This window comes from Ammospiza caudacuta, chromosome 1 (genome assembly GCF_027887145.1).
Source record: "Ammospiza caudacuta isolate bAmmCau1 chromosome 1, bAmmCau1.pri, whole genome shotgun sequence".
NCBI classification, from domain to species: domain Eukaryota; kingdom Metazoa; phylum Chordata; class Aves; order Passeriformes; family Passerellidae; genus Ammospiza; species Ammospiza caudacuta.
In genome coordinates this window covers 96,779,258-96,796,084 of record NC_080593.1, presented here as the reverse complement: position 1 = coordinate 96,796,084, position 16,827 = coordinate 96,779,258, and the positions used below count along the sequence as shown (strand labels likewise).

The following is a 16,827-nucleotide window of genomic DNA, read 5'->3' as shown; positions in this document are numbered from 1 at the left end:
TCTTAACCGGCAGCTCTGTGTTAACTGCTGCTTTTCTCTTTACCCTCTCCCCTGAAGGGAGAAGTCTTTTGCAAGCACGCTGTCCCATTAGCTTTTAAGATGTCTGAGAAGATTTAACTTAGGCGTAATACAGCAAATTGTTCCCACAGGGGAGTCATCCTCAAGCAGCAAGCAGGGCACTGGAGCATTGCAGCATGTGTTTTACAACATCTCTGCCACAAAAAACCGAAATGGCTTTCTTTTCCATGGTTGCAAAAAGACAATATTTTTTCCCCTTTTTTTTTTTTTTTTTTTTTTTTTTTTTTTTTTTTTTTTAAATTGAGCTTTCCCTTGAGCTGTACCTTTTGGAATTCTCTGATGAAGTGATAGTCTTGGCTGGCATTTAAAAAAAACCCTGCTTTTTGTGACTGCTGAAAAACATTGAAATGTGTTTTCCTGTAAGGGTAAGAAATAAGAAAGCATTATTTTCTTTTAAATGACAGTTATAAAACACTCACCTTGTGATTTTTCTTGGATATGACAGAGGTTAATCTGTTTAAAATGTTACACTGTAAAGAAAGCAAAGGAAAATCAGAACAGCAAAATTATCTTTGACATTGTTCCTCAAAATATTATTCCAGTTCATAATTGTTTTATCAGAATTTACAAAATTGCTTTTCTGCTGGATACCTGGTGAGTTCATAAAATTTGGGATCAAAATTTTTATTGCTGTCCTCACTGTGTTGGTGAAACCATTTCCTGAAATTGTTTTAGAATTTGGAGACAGGAGAAATATGAAACCTTTTAATATAAAAAACAGCTTTTTCTGATGTGCAGTGTTCATTTCTGGCTTTCTAACTACCTGTCTTTCTTTGAAAGACTTTGATTGAAAAAGGTGATACAGTTAAAAGGTGTATTTTTCTTCAAGTAATGAAATGTTAGATTTATTTTTTGTCCTGAATATTCTGCCTCATTACACTGGCCCTGGCCTGTGTCGCAGGGCAAAGGAGCACACCACAGGCACTCAACAAGATGGGTAATACGAATTCATGTTATTCCCATTCACATGTAATTTGTTAGTACTGCATCAAAGAATCATATTCTTAGTCTGAAATTCTGGTTCTTTGGGTTCTTGTCAGTGGTTTTCAGGAAGTTCCAAAAATGACAGAGTTCCATTGCATGTGCTCAGTTAATATGGAAAGGATCATACATGTACTCTGTATTCTTTTGTACTTGTCTTTACTCTGAATATTTTGGCTCTTGCAAATAATTATATTTTCAAGTATAATGCATTATATATACAAAAAGGATATTAAACTGTTTTAGCTGACCAGATTATGTTATATTTTCTCTATATTCTTAATCAAAAGAGAATTGATTATTCATTTACCTAATAACATATAAAGTTGTGTAAACAAACACCTGCCTTACAAAAAAAAAATTTTTTTTTAAGACCCAGCTGCTGCTTGGGGGCAATCAACAACATACCATGAATAGCACCAGACACCAGCTTCTGTTCTTTGTCAGTCTGCCTGAACTGCAAAAACTCTGTGCTGCTACAGTAACACTGAGTTCTCAGATACCAGAAACTGAGACAAGGAGTACACAGATAAAGACTTGCAGGTAAAGAGTTTGGAGGACTATTATTTCCAGAAGCTGCTAGTGGTTGTTATTCAAATATTTTATTAGCCATATTAGAATTAACTGTAATAAAATCAGCAAAATTCTTATCAGTGGCAAACAGTACAAAATTGTTTAAAATCGCCTTTTTTTTTTTCTTGGGCAGGTGACTTGCTTTCTCTTGGGGAACAAAAACAAAATTTCTATTATGTTTTAAATTTCACAGGCTAAAACTAAAAAATATGCAGATTAATATACTTCAAATTAATAAATTGATAAAATTAATCTGTGTTTACTTGCAAAGCTGGGATGCTTCATGTAGTTAAGTCTAAGTGAAAAGACTATTTGGAAAGCAGATGTAGACTCCTTAGCATTCACCAAGCATTATGTTATTCCCTTTAAAAGAAAGGGGAGAAATGAAAAATTCTGTCAAAAGGAACATTTTTGGAGAGCTCCATTTGTGTACCAAAGCCCTGTAATCTTTGTCTTAGACCACTGTGGGTCATCTAGAGCAAGTAACTTGGACTAATCCAATTTATTCTGCTGAACCAATGGAAACTGATTAAAAGTGGAATGTATTGTGTTTGCAAAAGGCAAGGAAAATAAATTTAAGCTGAGGAAATAACATTTTAAATTTCTTTCTCATCTTTTTTCATAGACAATTATTATTCCTGTATCAAGAGATCCTTTCTGCACCTGTTATGGGGACCCTGAATCAAATTTCGGTGGTGATGGCGGTCAGTATCACTGTGTAAATAATATCTGTAGTTACAGCCTGCTCTGCAGAGGAGCAGAGTGCACCTCACTCAAAAGAGAGAAGAAGCACTATGTTTTATTGAGGTAAAATAATAATTTGACAGAGTTTGATGGGTCTGGTGGAATTTAGCAAAGTTTTAACAGTGTTCTGACAAGGTTCAGGAAGTTTGATGCCAAGGTTTATCTTAATAATTACACATGGTGGAGCCATGAAAAGGAAATCTGAGTTAGAACGACTCAGAGACCGGAGGTGCAAAGGCTAAAGAGGGCCCTCGTGTGGAGACATGAGGTTCAGAGGGATCCCTTTTTGGAATTCCTTCTTGGAGCCTTTGTGTGGCTGTACCCAATCTTTGTCTCAGACTTGGTCAGCACTTCCTGCCTAATGGAATTATCCCTGCAGTGTTTATAGTATCTGAGTAGCTGCATGGATTATTAATTCTTCATGGCATGAATTCAGCATGCTTTCAGTCACTTACTGCAGATCACAGGTAAGGGGTCTCTTGACCTTTTGTAAGGAAGATTCTCTTAATTTCCAGTATGGAATCTCTAAACTTGAGAGGAGTCCCTGCTCAAACCTGCCATGCAGGCCAGCTGTCGTACAGTCTGGTGTTCAGGGAGTGCTCAGATTGAGCCTATCCTGATTTTAATATTTAAAGGGTGAAGTAATGGGCTCCTAATCAATGGTATAGGCAAGACGTGTGTTTGATTTAGTGCTGACAGCTCTTTCTGTACTTTGGTTATCTTGTACTTTCGGGTTTCGGCAACACCTTTTGAAATATTTTTCAAGACGCCTTCACTCCCTTGTAGATGAGCCAGGGACTTTCCAGCTGGCAAGTTCACCCCAAGGATGTGAGCCTTGTTGCTTCTTGGTCAGTCTGCACCAAAGTATGGCTAGGGGTCGATTGTATTTGTCACACATACATGTTTCTATAAGTGTTTTGTTTGAGGATCAAGGATAAGTAAAAATATTTCATTTAAAACAGGCTTCTCTCTTTGTTCATTAGTGGTGTAGGACAGCTTAAGTCCTTTATTTTTTTGATGAAGTGACCTTTTCAGATGGTGAACTAATCTGTGGGTTGAAATGGACTCAGTTGGTGAACTGGTACCCAGTTCACACGGGGAGAAGCAGGTGCAGAGTTCTGCAGCTTTGTTTTGGGCAGTCTTTGGCTCACTTGTCTTGCTTATGACTGTATCTTTAGCTAGAAATGGGATTACATTATGACAAACGCCTGAGTTTATTTTAGTTTTCTCCTTTAAAACACAGGATAAAGTGTCTGCTTAACTATTCCCTTGCATGGTTTTCAAAGGCAAAGTCACTGTTGTATCAGAATTTAATTTATGCTTACTACCAAAGCCTTGATATATTTTTTTATTGTTACTTTTAGATACCATTTTACGAGTCAGGAATATGTCAAGCCTATGTAGAGAGACACGGAGCTACTGTAAGTGCTGAAATATGAGACAGTTCTCTAGAGTGTTACACTTGTCTGCAATTGCTGTTGGCAGAGATAACCTCCCCTACTAAAGGGAGTTACTAAGGTCTGCCCCATAGACAAAGTGTGTCCTGTGAATGGGGGCATGGTAAATATGTTTTGTCAGACTCAATAGCCTTTAGAAGTTTGTGAGCAATACCTCCAGATTTCTCTGCTGCAGTGGCATCCTGCTCCTGCTCAGAGGCATTGGGGACTGACCTCAAGACAACGTTTGGGCCACAGACCTGCAGCTCCTGCTGGTGTCCTGCCCTTCATTCAGTGGGAATGTTCAAGCAGCTGAACTGTCTCCCCATTCACCTTTGGGTGTACCCAGTGTGCACAGGACAGTCTCAGGGAAACAAAACAAAAGCATAGAGAAGAAATAGAACCCCTGAGCTTAACAGATGATATATTTTTAGGCCATTGTGCATGTGATTTACAATCTTCTAGTATGCAACATCTATGGGGTTTATGAATGTACGTGTGGATGCACTAAAATTGGTGAGTCAGAAGACTGATTGTAACCAAAGCCAGTAGCTCTCATAATTCATTTGTGCAGCCAGCTGGGTGTATCTTCATTTGTTCCAAGAAGTGCAAATGCATATGCAGATTAGTAAGACATAGGCTGTTCAAATATGCTTACCTTACAGAACTGCTTCATGTCGATATGTGTGGGTGATCTGTCATTGTTAGGTTTCCCAACACCAAGCAGTTCCTTGCAGGATTCTTTAGAAACATCCCTCTGGAGGTGTATTACTTAACTCCTTTTAGCCTGCTGTAGTTAGTTTCTTGTCTAATGCTGATGGTCAAGAGAAAGCTCTTCAGGACAGGCAGGGAAGCAGAGCTGTTGGGTAAGCAAAGCTGCATTTATCTGCTGTGATTGCCAGAAAATGTCCTGGTGGTGACTCTGACAGCAGAGGAAATGTCAGCTTTGGATGTTGTGCCTATTGCCTGGAGGGAGTTGCATATCTAGTAAAGTACTCCAGAGGGTTCAGTTAATCTTTTCCCCAGGTCTATTATCTGCCCTGTGAAAGCATTCTAGGAACTGTTGTGCATCTCACGTTAATGAAATCCAAATGCCTACATCAAATACTGTGCTACCTTCCACTTGAAGCAAAGTAGATGAAAGATAAACATGTGTGGCACTTACTAGGATTTGGCTCCAAGATGAAGCAGCAGTATGTTTGCTAAAGTTTTGACTGAGGCCTTTAAAAAATCTGTTAAATTATTAAAAATGTATGTTTCTTTTTGTCAATGTTGTTGTTAGCTGGAAGCACCACAAACAGTTACTCCAGCCCTTCTCCAAACCTGTCTCTCCTACACACTTACAGCCAGGCTTGCACCCAGATGGAACAAGGCTGGTCACCTCTTGGTGCAAGGTATTTGACTCACTTCGGTCAGGGATCAAGCATTTAGTTTCCAGTTCTTTATTGTAGTATTTATTTTCCATCATTTAAATTCCATAATTATTTCATTCATTGTAATAAATTGTTTCATTCCTTTATCCTATTACTTTGTTTTCTTTATTTGCATTTTTGTTGTTTTGTTATCCAAGTTCAATGACAAAAGTTAATGTTCTGAATGGACATTCCATTCACCTTTTCATTTTCTTCCTTATCTTTGTGATGGATCAAATAATTATGTCAACTGAATGCAGCATACCACATGAAACCAAATATTATTGGAAGCAGAGTTAGGAGGAAAAAGTGGTGTACAGATTGCTGCCCACTAATATAGCTTTACCTATCTCTCTTTCTTATAGATGCTAATGAATCAGTGAAAAGTTAATTGATATAGGGGATTTTATCTCCTTAAAAGGAACACACTTTCAGCATTTGTGATAGACACAAATAAAGCTGTGTGATTTCTCCTTTTCTTTTTTTTCACATAAAGACTTTAGACATATGGTTTAGAAAATAATGTCTGTCTATTCTGTTTATTAAGGGAAAGACTTTTTGTCTCATTCAGGAAGGCAAAATGCTGTTGGTAAGTACAATATTCTGTTAATAGTGAAGTTGAGAGAGCAAGCTAAAGTTAAGCACTTTCATGCTGCCACAATCTTGGTATTACCAGCACAGGGTTTTTGGTTTTCATTCTGAAATAACTTCTGTCAAAACACACTTGGTGGCAGGTAATGTTCTGTCTGTAATAGCTGTCAGCTCAACTGAACCTTTGAAAAATCACTCACAAAGATAATTTTCATACTATTAATCTACAGCCATAGACTGACATTTGTCATTTCAAAGTTATAATTATTGCAGTTAAATGCACTTGCCTTAAATTATGAGTCTTGCAAGTGGTATGAAAGTTCCATAATAATAGATAGGAAAATGGGGAATGGTGACTGTCCAGTATGTACTGTTTGCTGCTCACAAAAATGAAGTCACAAAGTATGCTGGTTAGCTATTGCAAAAATTAAATTAACTTTTATTCCAGTATAAAAGTTAAAGATTTCATTTGGCAATATTGGAGCCTAAGTTTGTAGCAGAGATATGTGTTGAAGAACTCAGAGCTGAGTGAAACTTCTGGAGGTGTGTCCATAAATGCTTGCCTTGCTCAATCTTTGCTATTGACAGCTCCTGGATGGAAAATACTGTGCTGAATGACTCAGTGCAGCAAATGGTTATATGAACTACATTTGCTTTGTAAATGGGTGTTTTTTTGTCAAGGTTATGAGGATCAAGCACACAGTTGCACAGCCAGACTTGAGTTTCTGAGTTACTGTATGACACTAATTCATTATTATTTTTATTTTTCACAGTTAAAATGTACCTCATTTAATTTCTGTGCTGAGAAAGTCTAGCCTTTTGATTTTCAATGAGTAACAATTACCTTAAATAAATATTTGGGTTAGCTTTCTGCCTAAGAGATGAGCTGTAATTCAAAACAGGGCATTGTGCTTTCTTTTTTTAAATTTAGTTATAGACCTTAATGTGTCAGAGAGACAGCTTTGCATCAGCGTGGAGCCTTGCTCAATTCGGCTGCCACCCCCCGAGGTATAAGCCAGTTATATTTTCTATGACTGTGTTTGTTTTATTAATCTTAATCTTCTTTTCTGGTAGGTGACTTCCAGTTAGCATGATGGGGGTAGAAGTGCTTATTTCTGATTGCATTGAGACATTAATTATATTCATTGATTATCTGCACAGGTTACAAAAGCATAACATCCATATTGTATCTGTGTTGATGCATTCTAGCGAGAGTTGTGAAACTGAGATTTGAGGCTGAGAGGGTTTTCAAAAAAGCAAACAAAATATAGCAGTGAAGTGTCTTTGTGATTCTAGATTTCCTTCTAGCAGTGTTTTCTAGAGAGATTTCAGTCACACTGTAGTACACAGACAGTTTTGAGTAACAATAGAGCAACTACAGGTGAGTTGTCAGCACCATGTTCAAGGTCCCTTTATATGCTTATTATGGAATCTACTTAATTTCTATGCAGCTTCCAAAATATTGGAGCAGCCAGGACTATGCTGCTTGTAAGTTCAATTTATACATTGTTTAAGAAATCATGGTTGTGGTTGAAAACTTGTTATCCTTTTTGACAGCCATGCCACCTGTGATGAGTGTATCCATACTCACCTGTGGTGATCTATCCATACATGTAGAGCATATTTGTCAGGCTTGCTAGTTTCTTCTAAAATAAAAGTTTCTGATTCAAGCTCTTTTTTTGTTGAAATAGAAGAATAGTGTTTCTTATGAGACTGGCTTGGGACAGCATAAATATTAAAGCTATCTATAAGAAACCAGTTCCTCAATTATATAGACCAATGATGGAAAAGATCATTATATTTCTTTATTACCAGTTTGATCCTTTCAATACTTTTCTAAAACAGAAATGGACAGATTTTCTTCTCAGTGAATAAATGCAAACCCTCATAGATAATAGAAAGATAAAATGTTTCTGAAATCTCTGGTTTTGATTGTTCCATGGCAGTCAAATTCTGACATTGTGAACAAGTGTGGTTTTTTTTGACTTCTCAGAGGATGAAACTACATGTCCCATTAATTCTGTTCCTTGGACACTTGCACATGTTTAGGCAAAGTGACACACACAGTTACTAGAATGTCAAGCATAGGTATCTGATTTGAACTTTTTAAAAACATACACTGAAGTGAGACAGCTCTCAGTTTGAGAAATTCCTTCTATACTCTTATTAAACCATTTTGAATAAAGTTTTAATCTCACTCATTTCAATAAACTTTAAACCTTGTGCTTATATGGCTTGTGGAAGTGTAGGCTCTAACAAAAGATAGTGTGCAATTTGATGATGGGAATATCTTCTGAAATAATCAATCTGTGAGAGCTGATGAAAGAATAATAATATATCAAGCTTCAGTGTATTGTGATACACAATTATTTTTGAAATTTTTAAATTTGTACTGCTGTAGAATTATTTGCAAATAAATTTTCTTTTCTGTTTTAAGCTGGGAGATTTTGATATTTCAGCAAACACCATAAAGCTGTTTGACAGCAATGAAAACACAGTTATTCAGCAACATTCCATATTAAGTAACTGGTGCTATGTTTTGCCAAGGTAGGAATCTGTTCACATTTCAGCAGAAATAAACATTTCTCAGAATGTTTGCCCTACAAATTGTGAATTTGGTGCAAGTGATAAGAGCACTTCTGTTTTACAGTCTGTTTTAAAGTCAGGAATTTGTTGTTTTTATTATCTCATTGTTATGGAAAATAAGAAAAATTAATCAACAAATAAATTACACAGTTATATACTATTTTAGTTTTACTAATCTTTGGACTGTTTTTATGGTAAGCAAGAGCATCATTTTTTGAAATACAATTTTAGCAGAAAGTAAATTTAAAGAAAAAGTATTTCCATCTTTGCCATGAAATACCTCTATTTTTACCTAAGATTAAAAGAGAAGCAATGGCGATATTTGCTTTTGTTCTGCATTCACTGCTAGTGAGTGTTGAAGAGAAATGTCACTTGAACTTGTCACTTTATTCTTTACCATACTTCAGGAAATATTGCTATTGTTATGTCATAAACTTTTGAGCTAAAGGTATTAGTCCTCAAAATATAAACATAATCTCTAAACACTTTGAATGCCAAAAATAAGGTTTTTTTTTTTCCCTAAAAAGGCCAGTATATTTTAAACTGTATTTTATGACACCCTTTCTAAGCATCCCATCTTTACCTGTGCACAGCATGAAAATGGGTCAGATCATAAACATCAGCCACATAATTCCTCCAGAATCTCCTTTCCGTTCATATAAGGATTTTCAGATGCACTGGAAGAGTCTGGTAAGAATCACACACAGTGCTTTCATTTTCTCCACCCTTTTTTGTTTGCCTATTGAGTATGTCCTTGTAATACCTGTTTTTATTTGTTTTATCTAAGTATGGATATATTCTTCCTGAGGATCTTGAAGAGACAAAAACATACTTGAGTGTTTACTTCAAACCAATAGGGGAAAGGTTCTTCACGTATCCTTTCAGAATATATTTGTCACATTTCCTCTCCTACACTTCTAGCAAAGCTCTGCTTTTCATTTTTGAGTGTGCCACGCTTCCTTCTTTCATAATTTCACAGTAGTCAGTAGAGAGGTGTTTTAATAGAGAAATTGAAACAAAATGTTTAGTCAAGTCCCTGTCCCAGTATTGAATAATAGGAAGTCAAATAGAACAATTTGCTTCACGGCTTCCAATGTGGTAATGCTACTTTAAATGTGATGTAAAAGAAAGTGTGTAAAAGAAAATTAAATTGTGTAAAAATGTGGCCAACAAAGATTGCTTTTAAAGAGATTTTTCTTGCCAGGAAACACTAGACTAAGGGTTAGTTATATTGAGTAATCTTTGCCGTTATAGGTTAGTGTGGTAGAATTGTGCTAGAGTCCTGTAACTTTATAAACTTCAGGCCCTTAAGGAATTAAGTGCTTTTCTCACCATTTTAAAGAACATTTCGGCAAACTCATGTTTTCTTCTCAACAAAGATGATTAATAATTATAGAAATGTAAAGAAACTTGTTATGTATCCCTGAACACTTATTCAGGTACCCTTTAAGTTGCATCCGAAGTCAGCCAGTGCAGTACTTCCCCAGAACAGATGCAGAAGGTGTAATGAACTCTTTTCTTTCTGACATGAAGAGCAATTTTTCACAGCTGTGTGGATTTCCAGTAAAGATGACAAGTAAAGCACTTTATGCTACAAAGGAACTCTCCAAGGCTTCAGTGCATGTAAGGCTTTCTTTCTAAATGTATTAATGGCACATATTTTTCATTGTATGAAGTGATCTTGATCATAGTCAGAGCACAGAGCATATAACTATGCTTTTCACAACAAACTATCAGTCCTGTAAAACTTTTAATTACCATGTAAGTAAAAGCAAAAGCTAGAGCATTTGCCATTGTAAAGTTGTTACTAACATTATAATACCTTACAATATTATACATTACAATGTGTAATACAAATACATTAGAAAATGGACTTGGTGTTAATTGCAATTCTGTAGATTTTTTTTTTACATATCCAGAACTGTCTCAAATCTCTACCATAATAAAAAAAGACAGTAATAACAAAAATAATAACAGTAACAGCATTACAATTGTTGCTGTTACAAGAGCATGTAATGACAGGACAAGGAGGAATGGCTTTAAACTGACAGTGGGTAGATTTAGATTAGATATTAGGAAGAAATTTTTGCAGTGAGCAAGGTGAGGCACTGGAACAGGTTGCCCAAAGATGTGGATTCTCCATCTCTGGAAGTGTTTGAGGCCAGGCTGGATGGAGCCTTGAGCAACCTAGTCTGGTCAAAGTTGTCTATGCCCATGGCAGTGGGGCTGGAATTAGATGATCTGTCAGATCCCTTCCAACCCAAACCATGATTCATGGTTCTATTATTATTATTACTAGCAGTAGTAGTAATATTACAATTTATTTAAAAATAAAAAGAGACTGTGTGGACATAAGCATTTTTAAACACTGAAGCTGTAAGGTTTACTCTATGTCTGGTGATATAAAGGAGGCAAGTAATCAAAACTCCTATATTATTTGAGGTTGTGATGAAGGCTAAGGCTCAAATTTCTTTGGTAGTAGTGTGTTAAAGAAGAAATGAATTAATTAATTCTGAACAAATAATAGTGACAGAAGTTGCAGAGGTTCTAAAATACTATAATCCTCTTCCAGAAAGCAGTTTCTGTTTATGTCTCTCCAGTGATCAAAGCTAGAATGGGTCCTCTGTGTCATCTGCAGTTTTCACAGACATCCAAACTGTCTTTTGCTCAGAATACAGATGCTCTTAGAAGTCTTAAGAGATGAGGAGCCCTGTCAGTCAAATCCTCTGCAGAACCCTCAAAAGGGGTAGACATTATCCAGCTGGAAAGCACTAAATCAAGATAATTATTGTAATTTAAGTCTCTCTTTCTGAGAAATATGATATTCTAGCATAGATTGTAAACAAAGAACTCGGGGAGGATAAAAAAAACCCCTTAATTTATAGTGACAACTAGGTATTGTTTTAAAATATAGTCATTCTAATCCAAACCACAAAATTGTATTCTTATATATTGTGATGTGTATTAGGTTAATGCCATATAGTGGATGCATTAGGTGGCACTATCAGATCGTTAAATCCAGGTTATTCAATTTAGCAGCTCTTGATGTGTTGCAGGAAATAAAACCTAAGCATACGAAATTGGACGGTGAGATGGTTTGTGTAGTATCTCTAACGGAGGCTCCTCCAAGAAAACCTACTTTGCCTGGAATTCCTTCACGGTGCAGTACGGAAAAGAGCCACTGGATGGAGCGTTTGGTCAAAGAGCCAGGAGCGCACAGTTTTCCGAGTAGCAGTGAGAGTCCAGGAGAGGTTAGCATTGGAGCCACAGATAAATCAACGAGCAATAAGCAAATACCAGGCGTACTAGAGTTACCTGCTGCAAAATCTTTAGGAACACCTGTAAACTCAGCCTTTGAATCCACTCTCCCAAAAGTCAGCAAAATTATACCAATTTTCAAAGGAAAGTTGATGCAAATGAATGGAAGGATCACAAATCAAACAGATAGGAAGAAAAAGGAAAGTGCTGGAAGGCATTCACCAATGAAAAGTGTAGGTGTTTCATCTTCTATGCTGTCTGTGCACAAATCCAGTATAACTCAGGTTTTCAAACACATTCAAAATATGCCAGTCAAAACTCCTACAGACAGCAACGTGCTTCAGGTAAAGAACATGAAGACACACACAAAACATGGTGCACCCTTATTCCTATGGAAAACCCAGTCTAGTGGACAAATGGCTGACTCTGATTTTTCTGAAAGCTCAGCTTCACGTGGGAGTCCAAGTGAAGTCGATCACAAAAAGACAAATTCTCCATTCTTTCTTAAGAATGCTGGGCCAGTGCTTCAGAAATCAAACACCAGTCCATGTCTGAATACACATGAATCTTCTACTTCCAGTGCAAGAAAGGGGAAAAAGTTTACAAGTCAAAATCCTACTCAATTTCTTGAGAAACAACACCAGTCAACGGAAGTGCATTTGCAGATTTGTAAATTAGACAGTGAAATGACAAATTCCAGTTTGTCACTGCAACAAACAAAGAGATCAAATAAAGGAGCTGGGTTAAATATTCATGAATCTGTCTTCAAAGATACAGTGTGCGTGGCCAAAAGTGAAGAAAACAAAGCAGCATGCCACTCTAAGGACTGTGCTGCTGAGACAACCAGTCACCCTTCCAAACCTAACTTTGAGCAGGTAGAGTAAAGAGCAGGGCTCATTCTCACTGCTTCTCACAAATTCAAAAACAACGTTAAGCAATAAAGAGCATGACTTCCATCATGTTCTACCATCATTCTCAATACAGTTTTCTAAAATTCTACCATAGAACTTCATGTTTTCAGCCACTGCTGCTTTTGTTTTTCTGAAAGGGAAGATGATTTACTGGTTTTTTGTGGAATAAACACTTCTTTAATTTGAGACTTTTATGATGGTGTAATTAGTTTTCCTTTGTTTTAGACAGCTTATCCAGGTCTGTGTGAGGTTAACATGGTGACATTTTTTTGATGTTCAGTCTCTCTCCACATAAAGCCATATTAATGGAATAATTCCTTTCTCATGGAAGGAATCTCAAACCTCATCAATTGTGTAGTGCTGACAGCAGTTGTGTGTAAGGCATTGTGCTGTTAGACAAACATGGAAGTTTTGTAAATACAAGTTTAATTAGTTTCATGAAAAGCACAAGTTGCAACAGGAAAAAAATCCCACTGGACATGAGGAAAAAATCCTCAGTGTGAGCACAGCTTGTCAGCTACCAGAACAAGTTGCAGAGGGAGATTTTTGGGTTTGTTAGTCTTCCATATTCTCAGAACTTGACTGAATGGGACCCAAACCAAGATGATCTGTCTTTGAAGTTAGCTTTATTTTGGGTAAAAGTTATTATTAGGTGACATCTAGAAGTACTTTACTACCTAATTTTTCTGTACTTCTCCCTGCATTTTAATTAAATAAATTGTTGAGCTGATTTCAGTGCAATTTTTATAAGGATGATATTCCATATATTGGGTGCATGGATGAAATGTCTTGGGCTTATCACGTTTTTCATCTATACAATGTAATTTGGTGGGTTAGCTCTGTGTGATGAGGGCACCTTTTGAAAAAGCAGGTAATTTTACAAGTTAGAGATCTTGTTCAAAATGTTGTTGGGTGTTTTTCTAATGAAGGTATAAACTTCTGTGCTTTTAGGTGATTACAGGGAACAAGTATCTGATGTGTGAAACCCTGACCTCAAAACCAACTTTGCCAGTCAAGGAGAGCAACATGGAAGGATCTGTAAAGAAAAGTTGTGCCAGAAGAAGACAGGTAAACCCACACACACACATACACTCCTTAATCCTGTCCAGAAGGATGTGAATAAAGACACAAAAAAATATTTAAACATTTTTAGTATGTTCCAATTAAAATGGGCAGGCTAAGAAATCTTACTGACCTGTCTGGATGAAATTAACCTTAACCCAGATAAAGGTATCCGGGGTATGATGCTGTCACTTGAAGAGTTCATTTCAAATGTTTGTCTCCAGCAAAAGATGCTGCTGAAATGTTTAATGATGTTACTGTTTCTGAAGCAGATTTTCTGATTCTACAGAAAAGTCCTATCCTGCCCAATATAACTCTGGGCATTCTCAGTGGCTTTGTGAGATTTTCATCTTAAGGACTTGAATTTAGCAACGTTCTGTAGAAACGACTTTTTGTTTTGTTATGCTTTTAAAGCCAAGTACAAGGCAATTCTGGATGTTTTAACTGTAATTAAAGGAACACAGTCTGTGCAGATCAGAAAAGGCCAGTGCAGCAACCCTAGGGGCCTGCTGCAGGAACACACTCACACCCCAGAGCTGGAGCTGCTGCAGGGAAAAGAGGAGTCTGTGTGGGAAGCGCCAGCCCAGCTGCTCTGTGCTGGCCCCATCCAAGTGCAGCTGGGAAAGGCCCTTCCACAGGGCCACAACCAAGGCAGTGCTTACAGGGCCAGCACTGCAGTGCTACAGCAGTAGAGTCACTCTCACAAAGAGAAAAAGACCAGCAACTTAAAAAAGCTGTTTATAGAAATAACAACCCCAGGGGTCTGGGTATTGAGGGGAGACTTTCATCACAATATGAAATAGAGTCCTTTGCCTGCTGCTGGGAATGGCTCAGACACACTAGGGTTTGTGAGTATGGGAAGCTTGTAACTGCTCTGGCAGCACTGTTGGAATGGGGAAGGGGCATTGCCCTGTCCTAGTCAGGAGTCACAAGTGCCCCATGCACTCCTCACTCTCCAGGCAGGCTGAGAGTAGCACAGGTACCTGGCTGAGCCCTGCAAGCTGCTTTTGGGAAGTGTCAGGAACACAGCAAGTGCTCACTGGCGCCGCAGTGCTGCCACTGCTGGACTCAAGAGAGGTGGATGCACAACTGTCAGGAAGTTTCATTGGTATGTCAGGAATAGGAAAGAGACTTATCTGTTAATTGGCATCGGGATGGACTCTCTGATGCTCATTAGGCAGATTCCTCCTGTCCCCAGATTAGAATATGATGGTGCTAATTTGGGACGCTGGTAAACACATCTCTGAAGAATCAGCCTTTGTCATTACTGATCATCAGAAATGATAGCTGGTTTTGAAAGTCATGGTTATCAGCATGTAAAGGCTATTTTCAAAGTAGCTGTGGTCCTAATTATTTAGCCATTGTACTTATAAACATACTTCAAGTTATTTATACTGGAAAACAGAAACTTTTAATAATTACTTCTTACTCAACTAAGCATTTCACTCAGAAACAGTTTTTTTAGTTGAACTTTTAGCTTAGTTTTGCTGCTTCATTTGCTTTATTGGCTTTTGCCCTTTTCTGTTTTTCTTGTTTTTATAAGCAGAAAGAAGAAGGTTATTCAAAGTTAAAGAGAGCCAAAAGAAGTAAAACTTCTACTTAAGGTGTTCTGGAGCATTGAAAGAAAACTCTGGGTACGTTTATTAGAAATTTAAAATATTTTCTTTTATTAAAATAATATCATGTCTGTAATAGTTCCTGTACTTTTGGATCGTGATGATATCAGTTGTCTAGAAAAGAATCACTTTAGTATAGAAATGGCTTCTAGAGCAAACTGATGAGGTAACTGAGGCAACTAAATTGCAAAGAAAGCAATTGTACTTTTTTGTGAAACAAGCAATGTTAAAAAAAAGGGCATTTTGTACTTACTAGAACTTAGAGATCGACATAAATTTGTATTTTGAGTGGCTCATTTTTCTCTCTGTCTAAAATAAGCCTGATTTTTGTGCTTCAAAGCTTCCCTTGAATCTGAGCTGAAGTTAAAACCAAAAACCATTCAAGTGGAGCTATATATATTATTTGATATCACTACAAGAAATGTGGCTAAATGCTCTTGTGTTAGAGATTAGATCTTGCTGAGATCTAATCACAGGACAAAATTGTCTGTCGTAAAAACGGAATAAATTTAGTTTTGTGACAAGATATTTCAACCCACATTGTGGGTGGTTGTCAGTAATAGTCTTGCAGGATAAAACAAGTTTGTCCTTTGAACGATCCTTTCAATATCAAGAATACAGCATTAGGATATATATAAGGAGCTCACCAGGTTTAAGGACTGAATGCCTATCACAAGTTATCAGGAGTAAAAGGTACAGGAAAGAACAGACAATACAGTTTGCTGTTTCAGAGATAAATGGAAGTATATTTATTCAGATTGAAATACTGATGGAAGCAAGATGATCATACAGACAGAGCAGCACAAAAAATGTATATTATACAAAGCAAATAGAAAGACAAAGCAATAAACTTACAAAATGTAAACTGTACATCTTTTAACCTGGCTTTTAGCTTCAATGGAAATGATTACAGGTGGCCAAATGTGCATTTTGTCTCAGAGATACACTTGATGTCCTTCCTTTCCTTATTGGGATATATTTCCTCCAGTGAACAATTATATCAGTTGTCTGCTTTTCCTAAAGAAAGTCTCTGGTATGGGTGGAAGCTTTTCATCTCTGGCCTTCACACTTTAGTATTCAGCATAGTCCATCCCTGGGTTTAGCATTTAATCTCTCCTGCTTCAAGCCAGGCAGTTCAGGCTTGGTCCTTCTTCAGAGGTGATCTGTTCTAGTGATCAGCACCACTCATAGCCACAGGTCCAAAGTCTGTGGCTTTCACTGAGGATTGATGAGTAAAAGTAGTGTATCTTTTGTGAATGGTCAGAACTTTACTTTTTTTTACTCTGATACTCTGATTTTTTTTCTTATTTCTGAGTTAAATGCCACAGCATCAAGTTGATCATGGTAGATAATGCTTAAAGCCTTGAGAGAAAACAGTGTTTTCCATACAGTGTTTAAAATATGATTTCCAAGAATCCCACTGGTAAGGGGTCTTCATTGGTGTTGATGATTTAAAAAGAAAACTAGAGCTAAAACAACTTCTGCTGTTGGACTCTTGCCTACAGTTTTGATTCTGAAAAGCTGGGCTCTAAATTCCTACATTATGTATTACTACACATGCATTCAGAGTGCATGTTTT

General features: G+C 37.0%; 1 protein-coding gene across 1 annotated transcript; it reads left to right on the top strand.

Moving 5' to 3' along the window:
• The first annotated feature begins 1,468 nt into the window (after window positions 1-1,468).
• On the top strand, window positions 1,469-15,235 carry C1H18orf63 (chromosome 1 C18orf63 homolog). The gene is made up of 13 exons (XM_058804459.1): window positions 1,469-1,602; window positions 2,258-2,336; window positions 3,741-3,797; window positions 5,095-5,206; window positions 5,772-5,813; window positions 6,747-6,823; window positions 8,253-8,362; window positions 8,995-9,091; window positions 9,189-9,274; window positions 9,841-10,024; window positions 11,458-12,534; window positions 13,522-13,638; window positions 15,179-15,235. The coding sequence occupies exons 1-13, from the start codon at window positions 1,469-1,471 to the stop codon at window positions 15,233-15,235; spliced, it is 2,229 nt and encodes a 742-aa protein (XP_058660442.1).
• The last annotated feature ends 1,592 nt before the right edge of the window (window positions 15,236-16,827 follow it).